Source organism: Salmo salar, chromosome ssa14, assembly GCF_905237065.1.
Source record: "Salmo salar chromosome ssa14, Ssal_v3.1, whole genome shotgun sequence".
Classification (NCBI taxonomy): domain Eukaryota; kingdom Metazoa; phylum Chordata; class Actinopteri; order Salmoniformes; family Salmonidae; genus Salmo; species Salmo salar.
In genome coordinates this window covers 88,083,885-88,103,972 of record NC_059455.1, presented here as the reverse complement: position 1 = coordinate 88,103,972, position 20,088 = coordinate 88,083,885, and the positions used below count along the sequence as shown (strand labels likewise).

The following is a 20,088-nucleotide window of genomic DNA, read 5'->3' as shown; positions in this document are numbered from 1 at the left end:
CTGCCAGACATATCATTTTGGAATTGATGTCTGCTTTGTACTGAGTCTCTGTTCCCTCTCCCTCCTCCTATCCCATTCTCTCTCTCTCTCTCTCTCTCTCTCTCTCTCTCTCTCATCTCTCTCCCCCCTCTCCCCCCTCTCTCTCTCACTCTCTCTCATCTCTCTCCCCCCCTCTCTCTCTCCCTCTCTCTCATCTTTTTATCCCCCCTCTCTCTCTCCCCCTCTCCCCCCTCTCTCTCGCCCTCATCTCTCTCTCCCCCCTCTCTCTCTCCCCCCTCTCTCTCTCTCTCTCTCTCTCTCCCCTCTCATCTCTCTCCCCCCCACTCTCTCTCTCCCTCTCGCTCTCCCCCCTCTCTCTCTCCCCCTCTCTCTCTCTCTCTCTCTCTCTCTCTCTCTCTCCCCCTCTCTCTCTCTCTCTCCCCTCTCTCTCTCTCTCCCCTCTCATCTCTCTCTCCCCCCACTCTCTCTCTCTCTCTCCCCTCTCTCTCTCTCTCCCTCTCTCTCTGTCCCCCTCTCTCTCTCTCTCTCCCCCTCTCTCTCTCCCCCTCTCTCTCCCCCCCTCTCTCTCTCCCCCTCTCTCTCTCTTTCTCTCTGCAGGACGAATGACATAGGATGAACACTGCTGGAGGGGTGTGTCTGTGTGTGCTGTCGTCCCTCTTTGCTGTGGCCTGGGCCGTAGCTGCTTTAGTTCCTCCAGCTCCTCTCTCTGCCCTGGCCGCTGCCTATGGGTCAGCCAGTGGCGTCTCTCCCGGGGAGGTAGAGGGGGGCAGCCTCCCCTCCCCATGCTCCAGCCTGGTAGCCGGGATACTGTATGGGTCTTTCTCTCTGAGAGAGCTGTTCCCGTCGCAGGTGCTGGGCTGTTCCTGGTCGTTGGAGAACCCAGATCCCACCAAGTACTCCCTCTATCTCCGATTCACCCGCCATCCCTCCATCTGTCAATCACACTACCCCATGCTCCTCCCCCTCGACCATCATCTAGCCAATCAGAGCTGTCCGCTGGATCTACAGACGCCACCTCAAGACCAGGAAGTGATAGACCTTTGTGGCAGGCAATTACAATCAGAAGGACCTTATTCATTTTTGCAGTTCGACAAGAACTTTGTGCAGCTGTGCCTATCGAGACTACCAACAGCCGATGAACCGCCGGTAACCAAGGAAACACTAGAACTCCGGCTGGTCGAGGTTTTGCTGATCAACAACGAGAACTCCAGTCAGTTCACCTGTGGAGTACTCTGCCGATGGTTCGAGGAGTGCCTACGCAATGGTCGTCATGGAGAAGCTGATGTTGCCGACGGCGACGGTTGTAGAGTTACGCAGACGGGTTGTGTGTGTCCTAACAGCAATGTAGTCATGGCTCAGCCTGTACCCCTTCTCCCGGCAACGCCCCATAGCAACGGATCGCTGTTACCTGAGAATTGCTGCGTCACAGAGCTGCACCATAACAACGCCATCGCCATAGCGCCCAGGGACGTCAGACACGGTGAGGCTTCTATTCACTTTGGTTCTGTTTACAGTCTGTCAGTCAAGCAGATTGCTGTCATTGGTTGTCTGGTCTAGTTAAAAGTTGTGAAAAGTGTTAAAGCATGTTTTATTTGAAAGGTTGCTGATATTGGTTTTCTAATGTTGAGTTGTTGTTGTCTGCTATGCATCTTCATCAGCAAATTATCATTTTCTTCCAAAGGAATTATTTAGTAACTTAATACGATATATTCTCAGGGTTGAATTTTGTTTGGCCGGAGTGTCCTTTGATACCACTCCAAAGGGTCATGGACTTTTTATTGCTGCTTGATCAAGCTTGTATTTCTCTTATTGGCTTTAAAGGGGCCCTAACATGACTTATCAAAAGACTTGTGTAAATATGTATCAGAAGTTAATTCTTTTTGATGTATATTTTATTAGTGGAAGAGGGGCAGGGCTGCTGGTGAGGCTGTGTACGTGGACTCACTGATCAATCGCTGTTTGGTATGTGCCTGCCTGCCTGCGTGCCTGCCTGCCTGCGTGCCTGCCTGCCTGCCTGCGTGCGTGTTTCTTTACTTATTCATCCATATGTCGATTTGTTGAGTAGCTTCTCAGTTGTTACTGTATATCTATGGAACATCTGTTCATGCAGTATTAGAAGGTTTTCTCTGAAATAAACAACAAAACCAGGACATGTCGGGTTTACATCAACAGATAAACAAAGATGAATGTACATACTGAGCGTTAGTGAAGGGGGAAAAATCGATACAATTACATCTCTGGATATTATTTTGACGATATATATTACCGTATCGTTTTGACAATATCTCAATATTATTTTTGCCCTAGTTGGCTGTACCTGCACCAAAACTCCAGTTTATCTTTTTAAATAGGGAACCAATTTGTTTTCAGCACCTTGTTTTGATGACTTGCTCAAGGCTCTGTCTTGTCCCTCGCAATAAAATCACAGAATCGAATCGCAATACATGTAGAATCTTGAGAATTGCAATACATATCGGAGCTATTATGATAATATCATATCGTGAGGCCCCTGGCAATTCCCAGCCCTACTGAGTGTGTTAAAGAAGGTTGTAAACACACAGTCACATAAGACTGTTAAAGTACAAAAAAGTGCCTACAAAGAGGTGATCAGTCACATATTCACACATGCGCAAAGATCATGAACCATCATGATTTATTTTTCAGAGGCAGCACTGTTTTCTGTACTGCAAGGCTGATTGTGGGCCAGCTTGACTGATCTGTCCTAACGAGAATCCAATATTCTAATCAGATATTACAAATCCTCCTTGTCAGAGAACAGACACACACGGGCACACAAACACACACACACACAGCTCCGCCCTCAGCCTTGGAGGTGATGTTACCTCACCGATGGAAAGATTATCGGGCAACACGGAATCAATGGGACAGATAGAGTTCATTATCTAATCAGCACACAGAGAGAGAGATGGAGAGAGAGGGGGGGTGGGAGAGAGAGAGGGGGGAGAGAGAGCGAGAGAGAGGGTGGGTGGGAGAGAGAGAGGGAGGGAGAGAGAGAGAGAGGTAGGGAGAGAGAGAGAGAGGGGGGGAGAGAGTGAGAGAGAGAGAGAGAGAGAGAGAGAGAGAGAGAGAGAGAGAGAGAGATACACACATATTAATGATTTTCATTCCGCTACTTTTTTACCTCTGAGTCTGAAATTACAGGCACTTTAAGAATTTTCTGGAGAACAATAAAGTAAAAAAATTATAGTTTACATAGCCACTGGATGTGAAATGACATTTTAAGAATGTTTCTAATGTTTTTTTTTGTCAAGTTGTAATCCTTTATCCATTGACTGGTTGTAGGCTGTGTTTCTTTCTCAACAATCCCAGAGTGGCCTAATTACTTACACACGTGTGTGTGTGTGTGTGTGTGTGTGTGTGTGTGTGTGTGTGTGTGTGTGTGTGTGTGTGTGTGTGTGTGTGTGTGTGTGTGTGTGTGTGTGTGTGAGTGAGTGTCTAGATATCAACACACTCTTACAGTCTCACTGCAGAATTAGACATTTATCCACATTCTCCAAACGTCAAATTCCAAAATTCCTGCTGCTCTGTGTCGTTCCCCCTTCTGATCGATAGCCTACTTGATAGTAATAGAGCTCACTTTTGCCCCCAGTGGCGGGTTTTGAAGGTATTTCACGAATTTCGAGTTCAATCTTGAATGACCTGGCTGCTAGATATACAGGTGTGTAGTCTCTTTCCATCCCCACCCCCTCATTTTCTTAATCGCTCCCTCACACTCCCTCCCTCTCTAACTCGCTCTCTCAATTCAATTCAAGGGGCTTTATTGGCATAGGAAACATATGTTAACATTAACAAAGCAAGTGAGGTAGATAATATACAAAAGTGAAATAAACAATAAAAACTAACAGTAAACATTACACATACAGAAGTTTCAAAAAAATAAAGACATTACAAATGTTATATTATGTATATATACAGTTGTCGTGTCTTTGGCTATGCCGGATTAAGTGATATGACATGCTAACCTATAAAATTCTTTCTCTAATTAATATTACCTGATTAAGCTAATCATGTAAATGTAATTAACTAGAAAGTCGGGGCACCACGGAAGAACGTTTATAGAGCCGTTATCTTCCGAATAAACTCTTAAAATACTTAGTAATACTTTACATCGATAGCAGTCAATATTAACCCTTATCTTATTTTCAGTCTCATAATGAAAGTTGTAAATTCTTGGCTATCTTCACGAACCCTGGCTAACAAGTTGAATCAGCAATACAAAATTGGGTTTAATTATTTATTTACTAAATACCTAAACTAATCACACAGAATTACAAATACACCGAATACAAATGATGTCATACATGATGGCTGGTTACACAAAGGAAAGGGGGTTGGGCTTGAATGAAAGAGCGGGAAGATTTAGGAACAAAGAAACAGCAGCTATGCTAACGTAAATACATTATCTTATGCATTACTAAATTACCGCCCATTTGGAAAAGGAAAATGCAATAAACATTTACTCTGAGCTGCGCTTCGGTAGATTGGTCGTAGATGCTGGCTGGGTTGGCCAACAGATCTTCCTGTCCTCGGAAGAATGTCTCTGGTGGTAAATTGGATACGTGGTGGTATCTTCGTCCGTCTGTTAGACTGGATCCGTCGTCCGTCCTTTCCTAGCCCCCGTCTACAGCGGCCGCTGCTAACTCAACGGCTAGGAAGTATCACTTCTGTAGTGAATAAGCTCAAAGTTCATACAATTCGCCACCAAAGCTCACGCCGAGGTTGGCTTAGTTCTGTACTTGACGTGTGTCCTTCTAACGTAGAGGCTGCAGACCTCACGTACTGGAACCTTGGTTATCTTTTCGTCAAAGGCTTATATAGTGGAGAGGGGGAAGGATGTGTTTCATCGTTTATAACCCCTGTCTCTTCACAGGGGTGGGCCACTGATCAAGCAGGGAACTTTCCTTATGAAAACCCAATTCTCTCATTTGGAAGCTAAAATTACATTTAATGTCCTAACAAACAATTTCAATATCAATCATTTCAATTGCATAACAATTTCATGTTACTCTGATAACTAGAGGGTGTATACTTTCTCAGGTACAGTTTATGTCGTCCTGTCATCAGTCATAATGTCTCAGATGACAACCGAACTGACATCCATACTCATTACGTTCCCAAGCATATTTCCAACTGGTTTTATATTAAGAAAATATGGTTCCTTTTTCCCATTTGTTTGATGTTCCCAGACTCTCTATATTTAACACAGGCTATTCAAGTCCTTCAGTAGGGTCAGAAAGAGAGGGGAAGGGTATTTATGGGGGGGTCATGGGGGGGTCATAAAACTTACCCACAGGCCAACGTCATGACACAGTGTTGTAACGATGTACAAATGGTTAAAGTACAAAAGGGAAAATAAATAAGCATAAATATGGATTGTATTTACAATGGTGTTTGTTCTTCACTGGTTGAACTTTTCTTGTGGTAACAGGTCACAAATATTACTGCGGTGATGGCACACTGTGGTATTTCACCCAGTAGATATGGGAGTTTATCAAAATTGGGTTTGTTGTGTAATCTGAGGGAAATATGTGTCTCTAATATGGTCATACATTTGGCAGGAGTTTAGGAAGTGCAGCTCAGTTTCCACCTCATTTTGTGGGCAGTGTGCACATAGCCTGTCTTCTCTTGAGTGCCAGGTCTGCCTACGGCAGCCTTTCTCAATAGCAAGGCTATGCTCACTGAGTCTGTACATAGTCAAAGCTTTCCTTAAGTTTGGGTCAGTCACAGTGGTCAGGTATTCTGCCACTGTGTACTCCCTGTTTAGGGCCAAATAGCATTCTAGTTTGCTCTGTTTTTTTGTTAATTCTTTCCAATGTGTCAAGTAATTATCGTTTTCTTTTCTCATGATTTGGTTGGGTCTAATTGTGTTGCTGTTCTGGGGCTCTGTGGGGTGTGGTTGTGTTTGTGAACAGAGCCCCAGGACCAGCTTGCTTAGGGGACTCTTCTCCAGGTTCATCTCTCTGTAGGTGATGGCTTTGTTATGGAAGGTTTGGGAATCGCTTCCTTTTAGGTGGTTGTAGAATTTAACAGCTCTTTTCTGGATTTTGATAATTAGCGGGTATCGGCCTAATTCTGCTCTGCATGCATTATTTGGTGTTCTACGTTGTACACAGAGGATATTTTTGCAGAATTCTGCATGCAGAGTCTCAATTTGGTGTTTGTCCCATTTTGTGACTTCTTGGTTGGTGAGCGGACCCCAGACCTCACAACCATAAAGGGCCATGGGTTCTATAACTCATTCAAGTATTTTTAGCCACATCCTAATTGGTATGTCAAATTTTATGTTCCCTTTGATGGCATAGAATGCCCTTCTTGCCTTGTCTCTCAGATCGTTCACAGCTTTGTGGAAGTTACCTGTGGCGCTGATGTTTCGGCCAAGGTATGTATGTATAGTTTTTTTGTGTGCTCTAGGGCAACGGTGTCTAGATGGAATTTGTATTTGTGGTCCTGGCGACTGGACCTTTTTTGGAACACCATTATTTTGATCTTACTGAGATTTACTGTCAGGGCCCAGGTCTGGCAGAATCTGTGAAGAATATCTAGGTGCTGCTGTAGGCCCTCCTTGGTTGGTGACAGAGGCACCAGATCATCAGCAAACAGTAGATATTTGACTTCAGATTCTTGTAGGTTGAGGCCGGGTGCCGCAGACTTTTCTAGTGCCCGCGCCAATTCGTTGACATATAGGTTGAAGAGGGTGGGGCTTAAGCTGCATCCCTGTCTCACCCCACGGCCCTGTGGGAAGAAATGTATGTGTTTTTTGCCTATTTTAATCACACTTGTTGTTTGTGTACATGGACTTTATAATGTCGTATGTTTTACCCCCAACACCACTTTCCATCAATTTGTATAGCAGACACTCATGCCAAATTGAGTCGAAGGATTTTTTGAAATCAACAAAGCTTGAAAAGACTTTGCCTTTGTTTTGTTTGTTTGTCAATTAGGGTGTGCAGGGTGAGTACAGTGAGGGAAAAAGTATTTGATCCCCTGATGATTTTGTACGTTTGCCCACTGACAAAGAAATCATCAGTCTATAATTTTATTGGTAGGTTTATTTGAACAGAGAGACAGAATAACAACAAAGAAATCCAGAAAAACGCATGTAAAAAATGTTATAAATTGATTTGCATTTTAATGAGGGAAATAAGTATTTGACCCCTCTGCAAAACATGGTATAGAGTGCAGTATATACATACGAGATGAGAAATGTAGGGTAAGTAAACATGATATAAATTGGCATTGTTTAAAGTGGCAAGTGATACATTTATTACATCAATTTTTCCATTATTAAAGTGGCTAGAGTTTAGTCAGTATGTTGGCAGCAGCCACTCAATGTTAGTGATGACTGTTTAACAGTCTGATGGCCTTCAGATAGAAGCTGTTTTTCAGTCTCTCGGTCCTCGCTTTGATGCACCTGTACTGACTTTGCCTTCTGGATGATAGCGGGGTGAACAGGTAGTGGTTCGGGTGGTTGTTGTCCTTGATGATCTTTTTGGTTTTCCTGTGACATCGAGTGGTGTTGGTGTCCTGGAGGGCAGGTAGTTTGCCCCCGGTGATGCGTTGTGCAGACCTCACTACCCTCTGGAGAGCCTTACGGTTGTGGGCGGAGCAGTTGCCGTACCAGGCAGTGATACAGCCCAACAGGATGCTCTCGATTGTGCATCTGTAAAAGTTTGTGAGTGTTTTTGGTGACAAGCCAAATTTCTTCAGCCTCCTGTGGTTGAAGAGGCGCTGCTGCTCCTTCTTCACCACGCTGTCTGTGTGGGTGGACCATTTCAGTTTGTCCGTGATGTGTACGCCGAGGAACTTAAAACTTTCCACCTTCTCCACTACTGTCCCGTCGATGTGGATAGGGGGCTGCTCCCTCTGCTGTTTCCTGAAGTCCACAATCATCTCCTTTGTTTTGTTGACGTTGAGTGAGAGGTTATTTTCCTGACACCACACTCCGAGGGCCCTAACCTCCTCCCTGTAGGCCGTCTCGTCGTTGTTGGTAATCAAGCCTACCACTGTAGTGTCGTCTGCAAACTTGATGATTGAGTTGGAGGTGTGCATGGCGACGCAGTCATGGGTGAACAGGGAGTACAGGAGAGAGGGCTGAGAACGCACCCTTGTGGGGCCCCAGTGTTGAGGATCAGCGGGGTGGAGATGTTGTTACCTACACTCTCCACCTGGGGGCGGCCCGTCCGGATGTCCAGGACCCAGTTGCACAGGGCGGGGTCGAGACCCCGCCCTGAGCTGTAGTTGATGAACAGCATTCTTACATAGGTATTCCTCTTGTCCAGATGGGTTAGGGCAGTGTGCAGTGTGATTGCGATTGCGTTGTCTGTGGACCTATTGGGGCGGTAAGCATATTGGAGTGGGTATAGGGTGTCAGGTAGGGTGGAGGTGATATGGTCCTTGACTTGTCTCTCAAAGCACTTCATGATGACGGAAGTGAGTGTGACGGGGCGGTAGTCATTTAGCTCAGTTACCTTAGCTTTCTTGGGAACAAGAACAAAGGTGGCCCTCTTGAAGCATGTGGGAACAGCAGACTGGGATAAGGTTGATTGAATATGTCCGTAAACACACCAGCCAGCTGGTCAGCCCATGCTCTGAGGACGCGGCTTGGGGATGCCGTCTGGGCCTGCAGCCTTTTAAGGGTTAACAGGTTTAAATGTTTTACTCACGTTGGCTGCAGTGAAGGACAGCCCGCAGGTTTTGGTAGCGGGCCGTGTCAGTGGCACTGTATTGTCCTCAAAGCGAGCAAAGAAGTTGTTTAGTGTTTCTGGGAGCAAGACATCGTGATCCGCGACGGGGCTGTTTTTTCTTTTGTAGTCCGTGATTGACTGTAGACCCTGCCACATACCTCTCGAGTCTGAGCCGTTGAATTGCGACTCTACTTTGTCTCTATACTGACGCTTAGCTTGTTTGATTGCCTTGCGGAGGGAATAGCTACACTGTTTGTATTCAGTCATGTTTCCGGTCACCTTGCCCTGATTTAAAGCAGTGGTTCGTGCTTTCAATTTTGGTTGGGGAATGTTTTAATAGACGCTGTGGGTACAACATCACTGATGCACTTGCTAATTAACTCGCTCACCGAATCAGCTTATTCATCAATGTTGTTGTTCGACGCTATGCGGAACATATCCCAGTCCACGTGATCGAAGCAATCTTGAAGCGTGGAATATGATTGGTCGGACCAGCGTTGAACAGACCTGAGCACGGGTGCTTCCTGTTTTAGTTTATGTCTATAGGCTGGGAGCAACAAAATGGAGTCGTGGTCAGCTTTTCCGAAAAGAGGGCGGGGAAGCACTTTATATGCGTCACAACCTCTCTATCTCTCTCTAAGTCAAACTCTCTCTCTCCTTCATACTCCCTCTCTAACTCTCTCTCTAGCTCTAAATCTCTCTGTCTCTCTCTCTCTCAGGGTGTTATATCACGTTTTTCATTTTGAGAATACACAAATCTGATAAAACTATTTATTGAAAATGTATTCTGATAAATTAAAAACATATATACTGTACCAGTCAAAACTTTGAACACACCTACTCATTCAAATGGTTTTTCTTTAGTTTCACTATGTTCTACATTGTATAATAATAGTGAAGACATAAAAACTATGAAATAACACATGAATCATGTAGTAACAAAAAAGTGTTAAAGAAATCAAAATATATTTTATATTTGAGATTCTTCAAAGTAGCCAGCCTTTGCCTTGATGTCAGCTTAGCACTCTCTTGGCATTCTCACTACCAGCTTCACCTGGAATGTTTTTCCAACAGTCTTGAAGGAGTTCCCACATTTGCTGAGCACTTGTTGGCTGCTTTTCCTTCACTCTGCGGTCCAACTCGTCAGGTGATTGTGAAGGCAAGGTCTGATGCATCACTCGCATTCTTGGTCAAATAGACCTTACACAGCCTGGAGATGTGTTGGTTCATTGTCCTGTTGAAAAACAAATGATAGTCCCACTAAGCGCAAACCAGATGGGATGGCGTATCGCTGCAGGATGCCATGGTAGCCATGCTGGTTAAGTGTACCTTGAATTCTAAATAAATCACAGACAGTTGTGGTGGCTAATTTCTGCATTACCAAATGAGGAGAGTTACAAACTTCACACACAAGTCAGAGTTAATCTTAAAACTACATCTTTAATAATTAACCTCTTGGGGCTAGGTGGGACGCTAGCGTGCCACCTGTGGTGCACTCCATCAACAGCAGGTGCATTTCAAGAGCGGCAAATTTGAATCCAAATAAATGTCAAAATTCAAATTTTTCAAAAATACAACTATGTTACACCATTTGAAAGATAAACATCTCCTTAATCTAACCACGTTTTACGATTTCAAAAAGGTTTTACGGCGAAAGCATAAATTTAGAGTATGTTAGGACAGTACATTTACAAGAGTTGTGTGTAATGTTTTGTCAAGTCAAAGACAGGGTCACCAAAACCATAAAACCAGCTAAAATGATACACTAACCTTTTACAATCTCCATCAGATGACACTCCTAGGACATTATGTTAGACAATGCATGCATTTTTAGTTCTATCAAGTTCATATTTATATACAAAAACAGCGTTTTACTATGGCATTGATGTTGAGGAAATCGTTTCCCTCCAATAACCGGCAGTCAAGTCAGCGTCACAAATTAAATAATTAAAATTAGAAAACATTGGTAAAATATTATATTGTCATTTAAAGAATTATAGATTTACATCTTTTGAACGCAATCAACTTGCCAGATTTAAAAATAACCTTACTGGGAAATCACACTTTGCAATAATCTGAGCACTGTGCCCAGAAAAATACGCGTTGCGATACAGACTAGACGTCATGTTGGGGAGATCTAAAATCGAAAATACTATGTAAATAATCCATTACCTTTGATTCTCTTCATCAGATGTCACTTCCAGGTATCACAGGTCCATAACGAATGTAGTTTTGTTCAAAAAAGCTCATCATTTATGTCCAAAAATCTCCGTCTCGTTAGCACATGATGTAAGCCAGCCGGACTTCTCGTCATGAACGAGGGGAAAAAATATATTTCCGTTCGTTCAAACATGTCAAACGTTGTATAGCATAAATCATTAGGGCCTTTTTAACCAGAACATGAATAATATTCAAGGTGGACGAATGCATAGCCTTTTATAACGTATTGGAACGAGGGTACCCAACATGAAGTAGCGCGCCAGGTGTCTAATGGGACATCACCGTTCCATGGCTCTTGTTCGGTCAGATCTCCCTCCAGAAGACTCAAAACACTTTGTAAAGGCTGGTGACATCTAGTGGAAGCAATAGGAAGTGCCAAAATATTCCTAAACCCCTGTGTTTTTCAATGGGATAGGTTTAAAATCAATACAACACATCAGGTATCCACTTCCTGTCAGAAAATGTCTCAGGGTTTTGCCTGCCAAATGAGTTCTGTTATACTCACAGACACCATTCAAACAGTTTTGGAAACTTTAGAGTGTTTTCTATCCATATATAATAAGTATATGCATATTCTAGTTACTGGGTAGGATTAGTAACCAGATTAAATCGGGTACATTTTTTTTATCCAGACGTGCAAATGCTGCCCCCTAGACCCAACAGGTTAAGATGCTTTTGCAAAAGAATCTTGACCTTCAATGAACCATTGAAACGTGATTACACAAAAGTACAATGATCTTTTATACCTAAGACCCACCCCTCTCAACGTACATGACGAACAACAGATATTAGGAACAGTTCACAAAGGTTAAGTTTTGTATGAAAGATATCTATAAAACATAGCAGACAACAACTGCTGTATCAACAGTGTTCATTGTATAGACCAGTATCTGGTCCTCCTACCCCAAACTGGAACCGTATCTCCCTGGTACGGTATAGAACAGAACCATTAGCTCATCCAATGGTATAAATCAATTGACAACTCTAGATACTCCCATCTCAAGTAACCCCCCTCTTGACTCCACTCCTGGACAAGCTCACTGAGGGGAGTGACTTGCGCACAGACATTGTGGAGACAAATAATTGGTTCCCCATTAATCACGCCATCCCTTCACATGGTTTAACCTGTTAGGGCTAGGGGGCAGTATTGACACGGCCGGATAAAAAACGTACCCAATTTAAACTGGTTACTACTCCTGCCCAGTAACTAGAATATGCATATAATTATTGGCTTTGGATAGAAAACACCCTAAAGTTTCTAAAACTGTTTGAATGGTGTCTGTGAGTATAACAGAACTCATATGGCAGGCAAAAACCTGAGAAGATTCCAAACAGGAAGCGCCCTCTCTGACAAGTTGTTGTTCATCTTGGCTCTTTTTATTGAAGACTGAGGATCTTTGCCGGAACGTGACACTTCCTACGGCTCCCATAGGCTCTCAGAACCCGGGAAAAAGCTGAATAATATCGAGGCAGCCTCTGGCTGAAACACATTATCGCGTTTGGATAGTGGCTGGTCAGAGTACTCTGAGACTCACGCTCGTGCACGAGGGCACGAGATGTATTTATTTTCTCTCTCTTTGTACGTATACAGGCTTTCCCGGTCGGAATATTATCGCTTTTTTACGAGAAAAACTGCGTAAAAATTGATTTTAAACAGCGGTTGACATGCTTCGAAGTACGGTAATGGAATATTTACAATTTTTTTGTCACGAAATGCGCCATGCTCGTCACCCTTATTTACCCTTTCGGATAGTGTCTTGAACGCACGAACAAAACGCCGCTATTTGGATATAACAATGGATTATTTGGGAGCAAACCAACATTTGTTATTGAAGTAGAAGTCCTGGGAGTGCATTCTGACGAAAAACAGCAAAGGTAATAACATTTTTCTTATAGTAAATCTGACTTTGGTGAGTGCTAAACTTGCTGGGTGTCTAAATAGCTAGCCCTGTGATGCCGGGCTATCTACTGAGAATACTGCAAAATGTGCTTTCACCGAAAAGCTATTTTAAAATCGGACATATCGAGTGCATAGAGGAGTTCTCTATCTATAATTCTTAAAATAATTGTTATGTCTTTTGTGAACGTTTATCGTGAGTAATTTAGTAAATTCACCGGCAGTGTTCGGTGGGAATGCTAGTCACATGCTAGTCACATGCTAATGTAAAAAGCTGTTTTTTGATATAAATATGAACTTGATTGAACAAAACATGCATGTATTGTATAACATAATGTCCTAGGGTTGTCATCTGATGAAGATCATCAAAGGTTAGTGCTGCATTTAGCTGTGGTTTGGGTTTATGTGACATTATATGCTAGCTTGAAAAATGGGTGTCTGATTATTTCTGGCTGGGTACTCTGCTGACATAATCTAATGTTTTGCTTTCGTTGTAAAGCCTTTTTGAAATCGGACAGTGTGGTTAGATTAACGCAAGCGTCCCACCTAGCCCATAGAAGTTAACAATACATTCACATATGACAAGTATCTCACATAAGCATATTATGCAAATAAAACATCTTAATTATCTATGTTACCCAACTAATTCTGATTCATCCACAACGCAATGTCACCAGCAAACCACCCCCACACCATCCAGCCTCCTCCTGCATGCTTCACAGTGGGAACCACACATGTGGAGATCATCCGTTCACCTACTCTGCGTCTCACAAAGACACGGCGGTTGGAACCAAAAATCTAAAATCTGGACTCATCACGCCACCGGTCTAATGTCCATTGCTTGTGTTTCTTGGCCCAAGCAAGTCTCTTCTTATTATTTGTATCCTTTAGTAGTGGTTTCTTTGCAGCAATTCAACCATGAAGGCCTGATTCACACAGTCTCCTCTGAACAGTTGATGTTGAGATGTGTCTGTTACTTGAACTCCCTGAATCATTTATTTGGGCTTTAATTTCTGAGGCTGGTAACTCTAATGAACTTATCTTCTGCAGCAGAGGTAATTCTGGCCTTCCCTGTGGCTCAGTTGGTAGAGCATGGTGTTTGCAACGCCAGCATGGTGTGTGCAACGCCAGGGTTGTGGGTTCGATTCCCACGGGGGGCCAGTACAAAAAAAACAAAAAATGCATGAAATGAAAATGTATGTATTCACTACTGTAAGTTGCTCTGGATAAGAGCGTCTGCTAAATGACTAAACATGTAAATGGGTCTTCCTTTCCTGTGGCAGTCCTCATAAGAGCCAGTTTCATCACTTGATGAAGAAACCTTAAAAGTTCTTGAAATTTTCTGGATTGACTGACCTTCATGTCTTAAATTAATGATGGACTGTAGTTCCTCTTTGCTTATTTGAGCTGTTCTTGCCATAATATGGACTTGGTCTTTTACAAATAGGGCTGTCTTCTGTATACCACCTCTACCTTGTCACAACACAACTGATTGTCTCAAACGCATTAAGAAGGACAGAAATTCTACAAATTAACTTTTAACAAGGCACACCTGCTAATTTAAATGCTTTCCAGGTGACTACCTCATGAAGCTGGTTGAGAAAACCGAGAGTGTGCAAAGCTGTCATCAAGGCAAAGGGTGGCTACTTTGAAGAATCTTATTTTTTTGGTTAACACTTTTTTGGTTCCATATGTGTTATTTCATAGATTTGATGTCTTCACTATTATTCTACAATGTAGAAAATAGTCAAAATAAAGAAAAACCCTTCAATGAGTAGGTGTGTCCACATTTTTGACTGGTACTGTATATTTTATTACCACAAAAGTGTCATGTAAAACGATATAAGAGAAAAATTGTGGTTTCTTCTCTGTCTTCTCTCTGGCAGTGGCGAGAATGATGAAGAACGTGACGTGTGTGCATTGTGGAGGCCCGTTGGAGGCTTGACCACTTTGGCCAAAATCATCAAAATTCACTGTGTCTGCATTGATGTTCATAAAACTCCACGGAATCCCTCTTGCACAGTGGAACCCAGACTGACATGTGATCACTTGGTTACAGCGACACCGTTCTGCCAAGGACACCCAAACCAGGTTGGCAACCACAAAGCCTAATGAGCCTGACCCTCTCTGTAAGTTGCTGTAGCCCTGCTTGGGGTATTTTTATTTATTTTGAATTATTATTACTTTTTAATTCTCCCTATTTAAATTTTGTCTCATCGCTGCAACTCCGCAATGGGCTCAGGAGAGGCAAAGGTCGAGTCATGCGTCCTCCGAAACAGAACCTGCCAAACAGCGCTCCTTAACACACGCCTGCTTAACCCGGAAGCCAGCTGCACCAATGTTTCGGAAGAAACACAATTCAACTGACGACTGAAGTCATCCTGCAGGCGTCCGACCCGCCACATGGAGTCACTAGAGAGCGATGAGCCAAGTAAAGCCCCTCCCGGCCAAACCCTCCCCTAACCCAGACGACGATGGGCCAATTGTGCACCGCCCTATGGGACTCCCAGTCACGGCCATTGTGACACCACCTGGGATCAAACCCGGGTCTGTCGTGACGCCTCAAGCACTGCGATGCAGTATTTAGCCTACATTGGCTATTGGTTGAGACGCAGGGCCCATTCTAGCTTTATTTGTCAGGGTGGGCAATTGGAAATGTGAAATGGGCCAAGTTGGAGGTAATTATGCATTTAGGTTATAGTTTATTGAGCTGCATGAATACACAACATCGAAGAATTGTTTATATGACTATTTTAAAATGAATTTCCTGCAATTCTATGTGGTAATGATTTATGTTCCATTCTTGGTCTATTGATTTGATTGCATGTTTCATCTAAGCAAATTAATTATTTGAAGTTATAGTTCCCCTTCTGTTTGATTTTCTTCTGTAATAGGGTATATTGTATCCATGTGTTCAAGCTAATCAAGTCAAAATGTTATTATGATACAGCGTGTAATCTACACAATCCAAGGAAATGCCTACTCACAATAAAGCTTTCCTCTCAAACAGTGCAATGATATTAAGCTATATGTATTTGTATTTGTATTAGGCTATAGCTTACAAATAGCCATACCACGTAGTCGTAGCCCTATTAGGCTATACTATTGTTGTTTGTTCATGAACTGGCCGAATGGCAGAGTTGTCCTTCAGCTGTCCTTCAGCACAACAAGTTGGTTCAACTTCTTTAACGTCATTGCGCAATCCTGGCGCTGTCCTTTCAGCACCATGACGAGCGATCCAATTGCTTAAAATTACATCTCATCAAGGTCTGTTGCCTACTCCTAATAGTAATACAAATAACTTATTATTATTATTAAATAGAAGATTTTGACTTCTCACAATGGTGCTCATCTAGTAAAATTAGGTCAAAGCTGAATCAATGTCTTGCAAGATCACGTAATTTTACATAACAGAACAGAATATAACACCATAGCATAGTAGGCCTATAACCTTACTGTTCCACCAAAAACAACTCCTCATTTCTAATGAGATTTTAGGATGGTTATCTGAAGCTGAATTGTCCCCAAAATAATCTAATCCGCCAAACAGAGAGCGCCACTAGGCAGGATGTATTCTTTCATTGAAACAAAATACAAGGAAGGCTAATAGTTTGTTAACACCACCTGCTCTAATTCACTCACAAAACAGTATGTCAAGAAGATCTAAATGCATATTCCCACGTATATCAATCAAATGATTGGCATGGAGATGCAGTTTGGACATTTCACCAGTAAAACTTGAAGAATTAACAATCACAATTTTGTGTGAGTGTGTGACAATGTGTGTGTATGTATGTTTGTGAGTGTGTGTTTAAGAGTGTGTATATGCCTGTGTGTCCATGTACCAAGTTATGAATGTTTCACTTTAAGTGGACAGACCTTGAGAGTTGTTTGCATCACACTACCTTTGTGTCGGCAAAACTTCAACAAGATACATCAATACCAGACGTCAATACAAACAGTATTAGGAACTATAAGAATGGATAAACAGTACAGATAGAAGGTTATTTCAGCTTTTCTTCAGCGGCTCACCGTTCAAAGTTTAAATAGAAAGTCATTGGCATCAGATCTTTGAGCACCCTTATCCAACAAGATCTCACGGTTTGACCAATTTTACTTCAAAATCTGACATTTATCCACATTTCTCAAAACGTCAAAATTTTAAGTTAATTCAAACGTTAAATTTCTAGATGTTTTGGACACCCTGGGTTCCTTCTCTGCTGCTGCTCCTCCTTTATGCAGCCACTCCTGCATTCATTCCAAATTGTTCAATTAAGGTTTAAGGTTTGGGAGAGGGTAAATTACAAAAACAACTACATGGTTAATTTTAGGCATTAATTCTGAATAGTCTATCAGTAGACCTTTGGAGCCGGAGCTTGCGGCTTACTTCCATCCGCCGTCCCCGTCCACAACGCCTTAGCAAAACCCAAGCCAATTTGATGGTAATAATGCTCACCATTGCCCCTAGTGGCGGATTGTAAAGGCCTAACCTTGCTGCATCCCCCCTCCCCTCCAAAATTACCACAATGGAAGTAAACCTTTAAGCTTTCTTGTGTTATCCTTGATGACTGGAACCCCCTTATGTAAGTATTTAAAAAATGGTCTAATAAATTAATGGACGGACATCCAATTTTTCGAAGTGAATCTTGAGCAGGGCCCAAAATGAACACCTGCCACCTGCGGTTAGATTTGGCCATTAGCAGTGTGAGCATTTCACTCATATTTGTGAAAGAAAATTGTCACATATGATCACATTTATAACAAAATAAATGTGGCAGTAGCTGTTTTCAAAGTATTTCTGATGTTTGGTTTCGTTGCTGGTAAATTAATCACAGTGAAAGAACTACGAATCCTATAGCCTATCTCACCTTGCGCTGCAACACTGCTGGGGGCTGAGCGCACGTGAAGAGCTGAGTGAAAGATTATATTTTAGAAACTCTGCGCACAGGCATAAATGTTGGTCTAATTTACTTGAAACTAAAATCCACTGAAGTGAGACTTTGTCCCTGTTTCTTGGCTATTTACATTGTTTTGTTCACAAGCTAGGTTGTTGTTCTATGTTTGAGTTTCAACTGCGAGGGAAGAGCAGACAACGCTGCTACTAGTCAGACTCTCAATCTCAGTCACAAACATGACTCTAAGTCGTGTCACCACGGTAACCTCGCACCCTTAAAGTCACTGGTGATATTTTTCTCTCATCTGTGATATTTTGGTTAAAAGACTACTGTCACCTAAAAATGAAATTAAACAATATACCACATTAGTTCTTACTAGTGATACATGTATTGTTTTAGAAACAAAGCATGCTCATCTGTTTTTTTTTTCTTTGGTGTAATTTTAGCTTTTTAATTTTTATTTTGCCTGGTAAAAAATCTGACTGGCTGGTATATTTTTAAATCAAGCTGCAACAGTGGCTAGTGGACCAAAAATACAATTGTAGGCTCTTATCTTGCGCAACCTGGTTGCCCTTATCACCAGCTTGCATTCACTGTGTTGCTTTGATTTGCATATACCATTTTCCTCATATTTGACCTTACCTTAAGACAAGGTTTCCCAACCCTCTCCTCTGACCTCCCAAGATGTTTCACATTTTTGTTTTAACCCTAAACTGGCATACCTGATTAAATTAGTCAGCAAATAATCGAGGGGCCCCCGAGGAGAGGGTTGGAAAACCCTGTCTTAGGATATAAAATGTTTCACAAGGTGCGGTGCATTTGTTAGGATGGGGCATAGCTATCCAGATAAGAACAGCATTGGATGTGTGGGTGTGTGTGAAAGCTTACCTATTCAAAGATTATCTTAAATTCCCCCCCCATACACACACACACACTTGACTTTTCCCCCTTACTAGCTCTGACTTTATTGAGGAAAAATGTACGTACTATGACTGGGATATGTGGTTGTCCCACCTAGTTATCTTAAGATGAATGCACTAACTGTAAGTCGCTCTGGATAGGAGCATCTGCTAAATGACTAGAATGTAAAGGGGAGGAAATGTGGTCGATGAATAATACAAGCAAACAGATCAGCAAACTATCAACCTCAGCACCAATCTCATTGTTTGCTCATGCAAGGCCCCTTGAGTGATGGATTGTTTGTGATCTGACACACACACACACACACACACACACACACACACACACACACACACACACACACACACACACACACACACACACACGCACACATACAGTACCATCAAGATCGCTCAAGATTGACTTCTAAATTGGACATCTCTCAATGTCCTGAGGATATCTGGAAATGCCTTAAAAACCGGCCATTAGGGGCAACAGTGAGCAGTATTACAATCAAGGAGGCTTGTGTTTTGCTAGGGTGTTGTGGACAGGAGTGGCAGATGGGCGTAATTCCATGATTCTGGATCTGAAGGTCATGTGGGATTACATTAAATTTAGCCATTCATTCTGAATGGTTAAATTAGCTAAGGATTAAGGTTTGGAATAGGGTTAAAACAAAACCATAAAAAGCCAGAGGCCGTGTCCGAAGAAACATACTTGCGTCCTAAATAGTAGGCTGTTTGAGTATGCAAAAATGTTTTGTTTAATAATATGTGACATTTTGAAAATCGGGTATCCGTTTCCCCTTTAAATGCAGGATTTCATACTCATTTCGGCTTTGACAACAGCTGATCAGTTAGATATGGGGGTGTGCTACTGAAAACAACAGCTGATCAGTTAGATATGGGGGTGTGCTACTGAAAACAACAGCTGATCAGTTAGATATGGGGGTGTGCTACTGAAAACAACAGCTGATCAGTTAGATACCAGGATGTTGACATGTATGCTTGCTTTGAAAATGGCTGTGTGATTATTTTTGGCTGTGTACTTCTCCTAACATAATCTAATGTTTAGTTTTTTCACTGTAAAGCCTTTTTGAAATCGGACAATGTGGTTGGATTAACGAGAGTCTTATCTTTCAAATGGTGTAAAATAGTCATATGTTTGAGAAATTGAAGTTATAGCATTTTTGAGGTTTTTTGTATTTCGCGCCACGCTCTACCATTGGATATTGGCGAGGCGTTCCGCTAGCGGAACATCTGTCCTCAACGGGTTAGGGGGTGTGATACTGAAATCAACAGCTGATCAGTTAGATACCAGGATATGATACTGAAATCAACAGCTGATCAGTTAGATACGGGGATGTGCTACTGAAATCAAGAGCTGATCAGTTAGATACAGGATGTGATACTGAAATCAACAGCTAATCAGTTAGATACCAGGATGTGATACTTAAATCAACAGCTGATCA

General features: G+C 42.3%; 1 protein-coding gene across 2 annotated transcripts in view; it reads left to right on the top strand.

The window, feature by feature from the left end:
• The window catches only part of LOC106592038 (adhesion G protein-coupled receptor B2), a 430,312-nt gene that overhangs the window by 127,490 nt on the left and 282,734 nt on the right, over window positions 1–20,088 (top strand). For both annotated transcript variants that reach the window (XM_045694923.1, XM_045694922.1), the window contains exon 2: window positions 598–1,480. In XM_045694923.1, coding sequence (XP_045550879.1) covers window positions 613–1,480 — 868 coding nt within the window. In that variant the 5' untranslated portion in view covers window positions 598–612. The remainder of the gene's footprint in view (window positions 1–597; window positions 1,481–20,088) is intronic.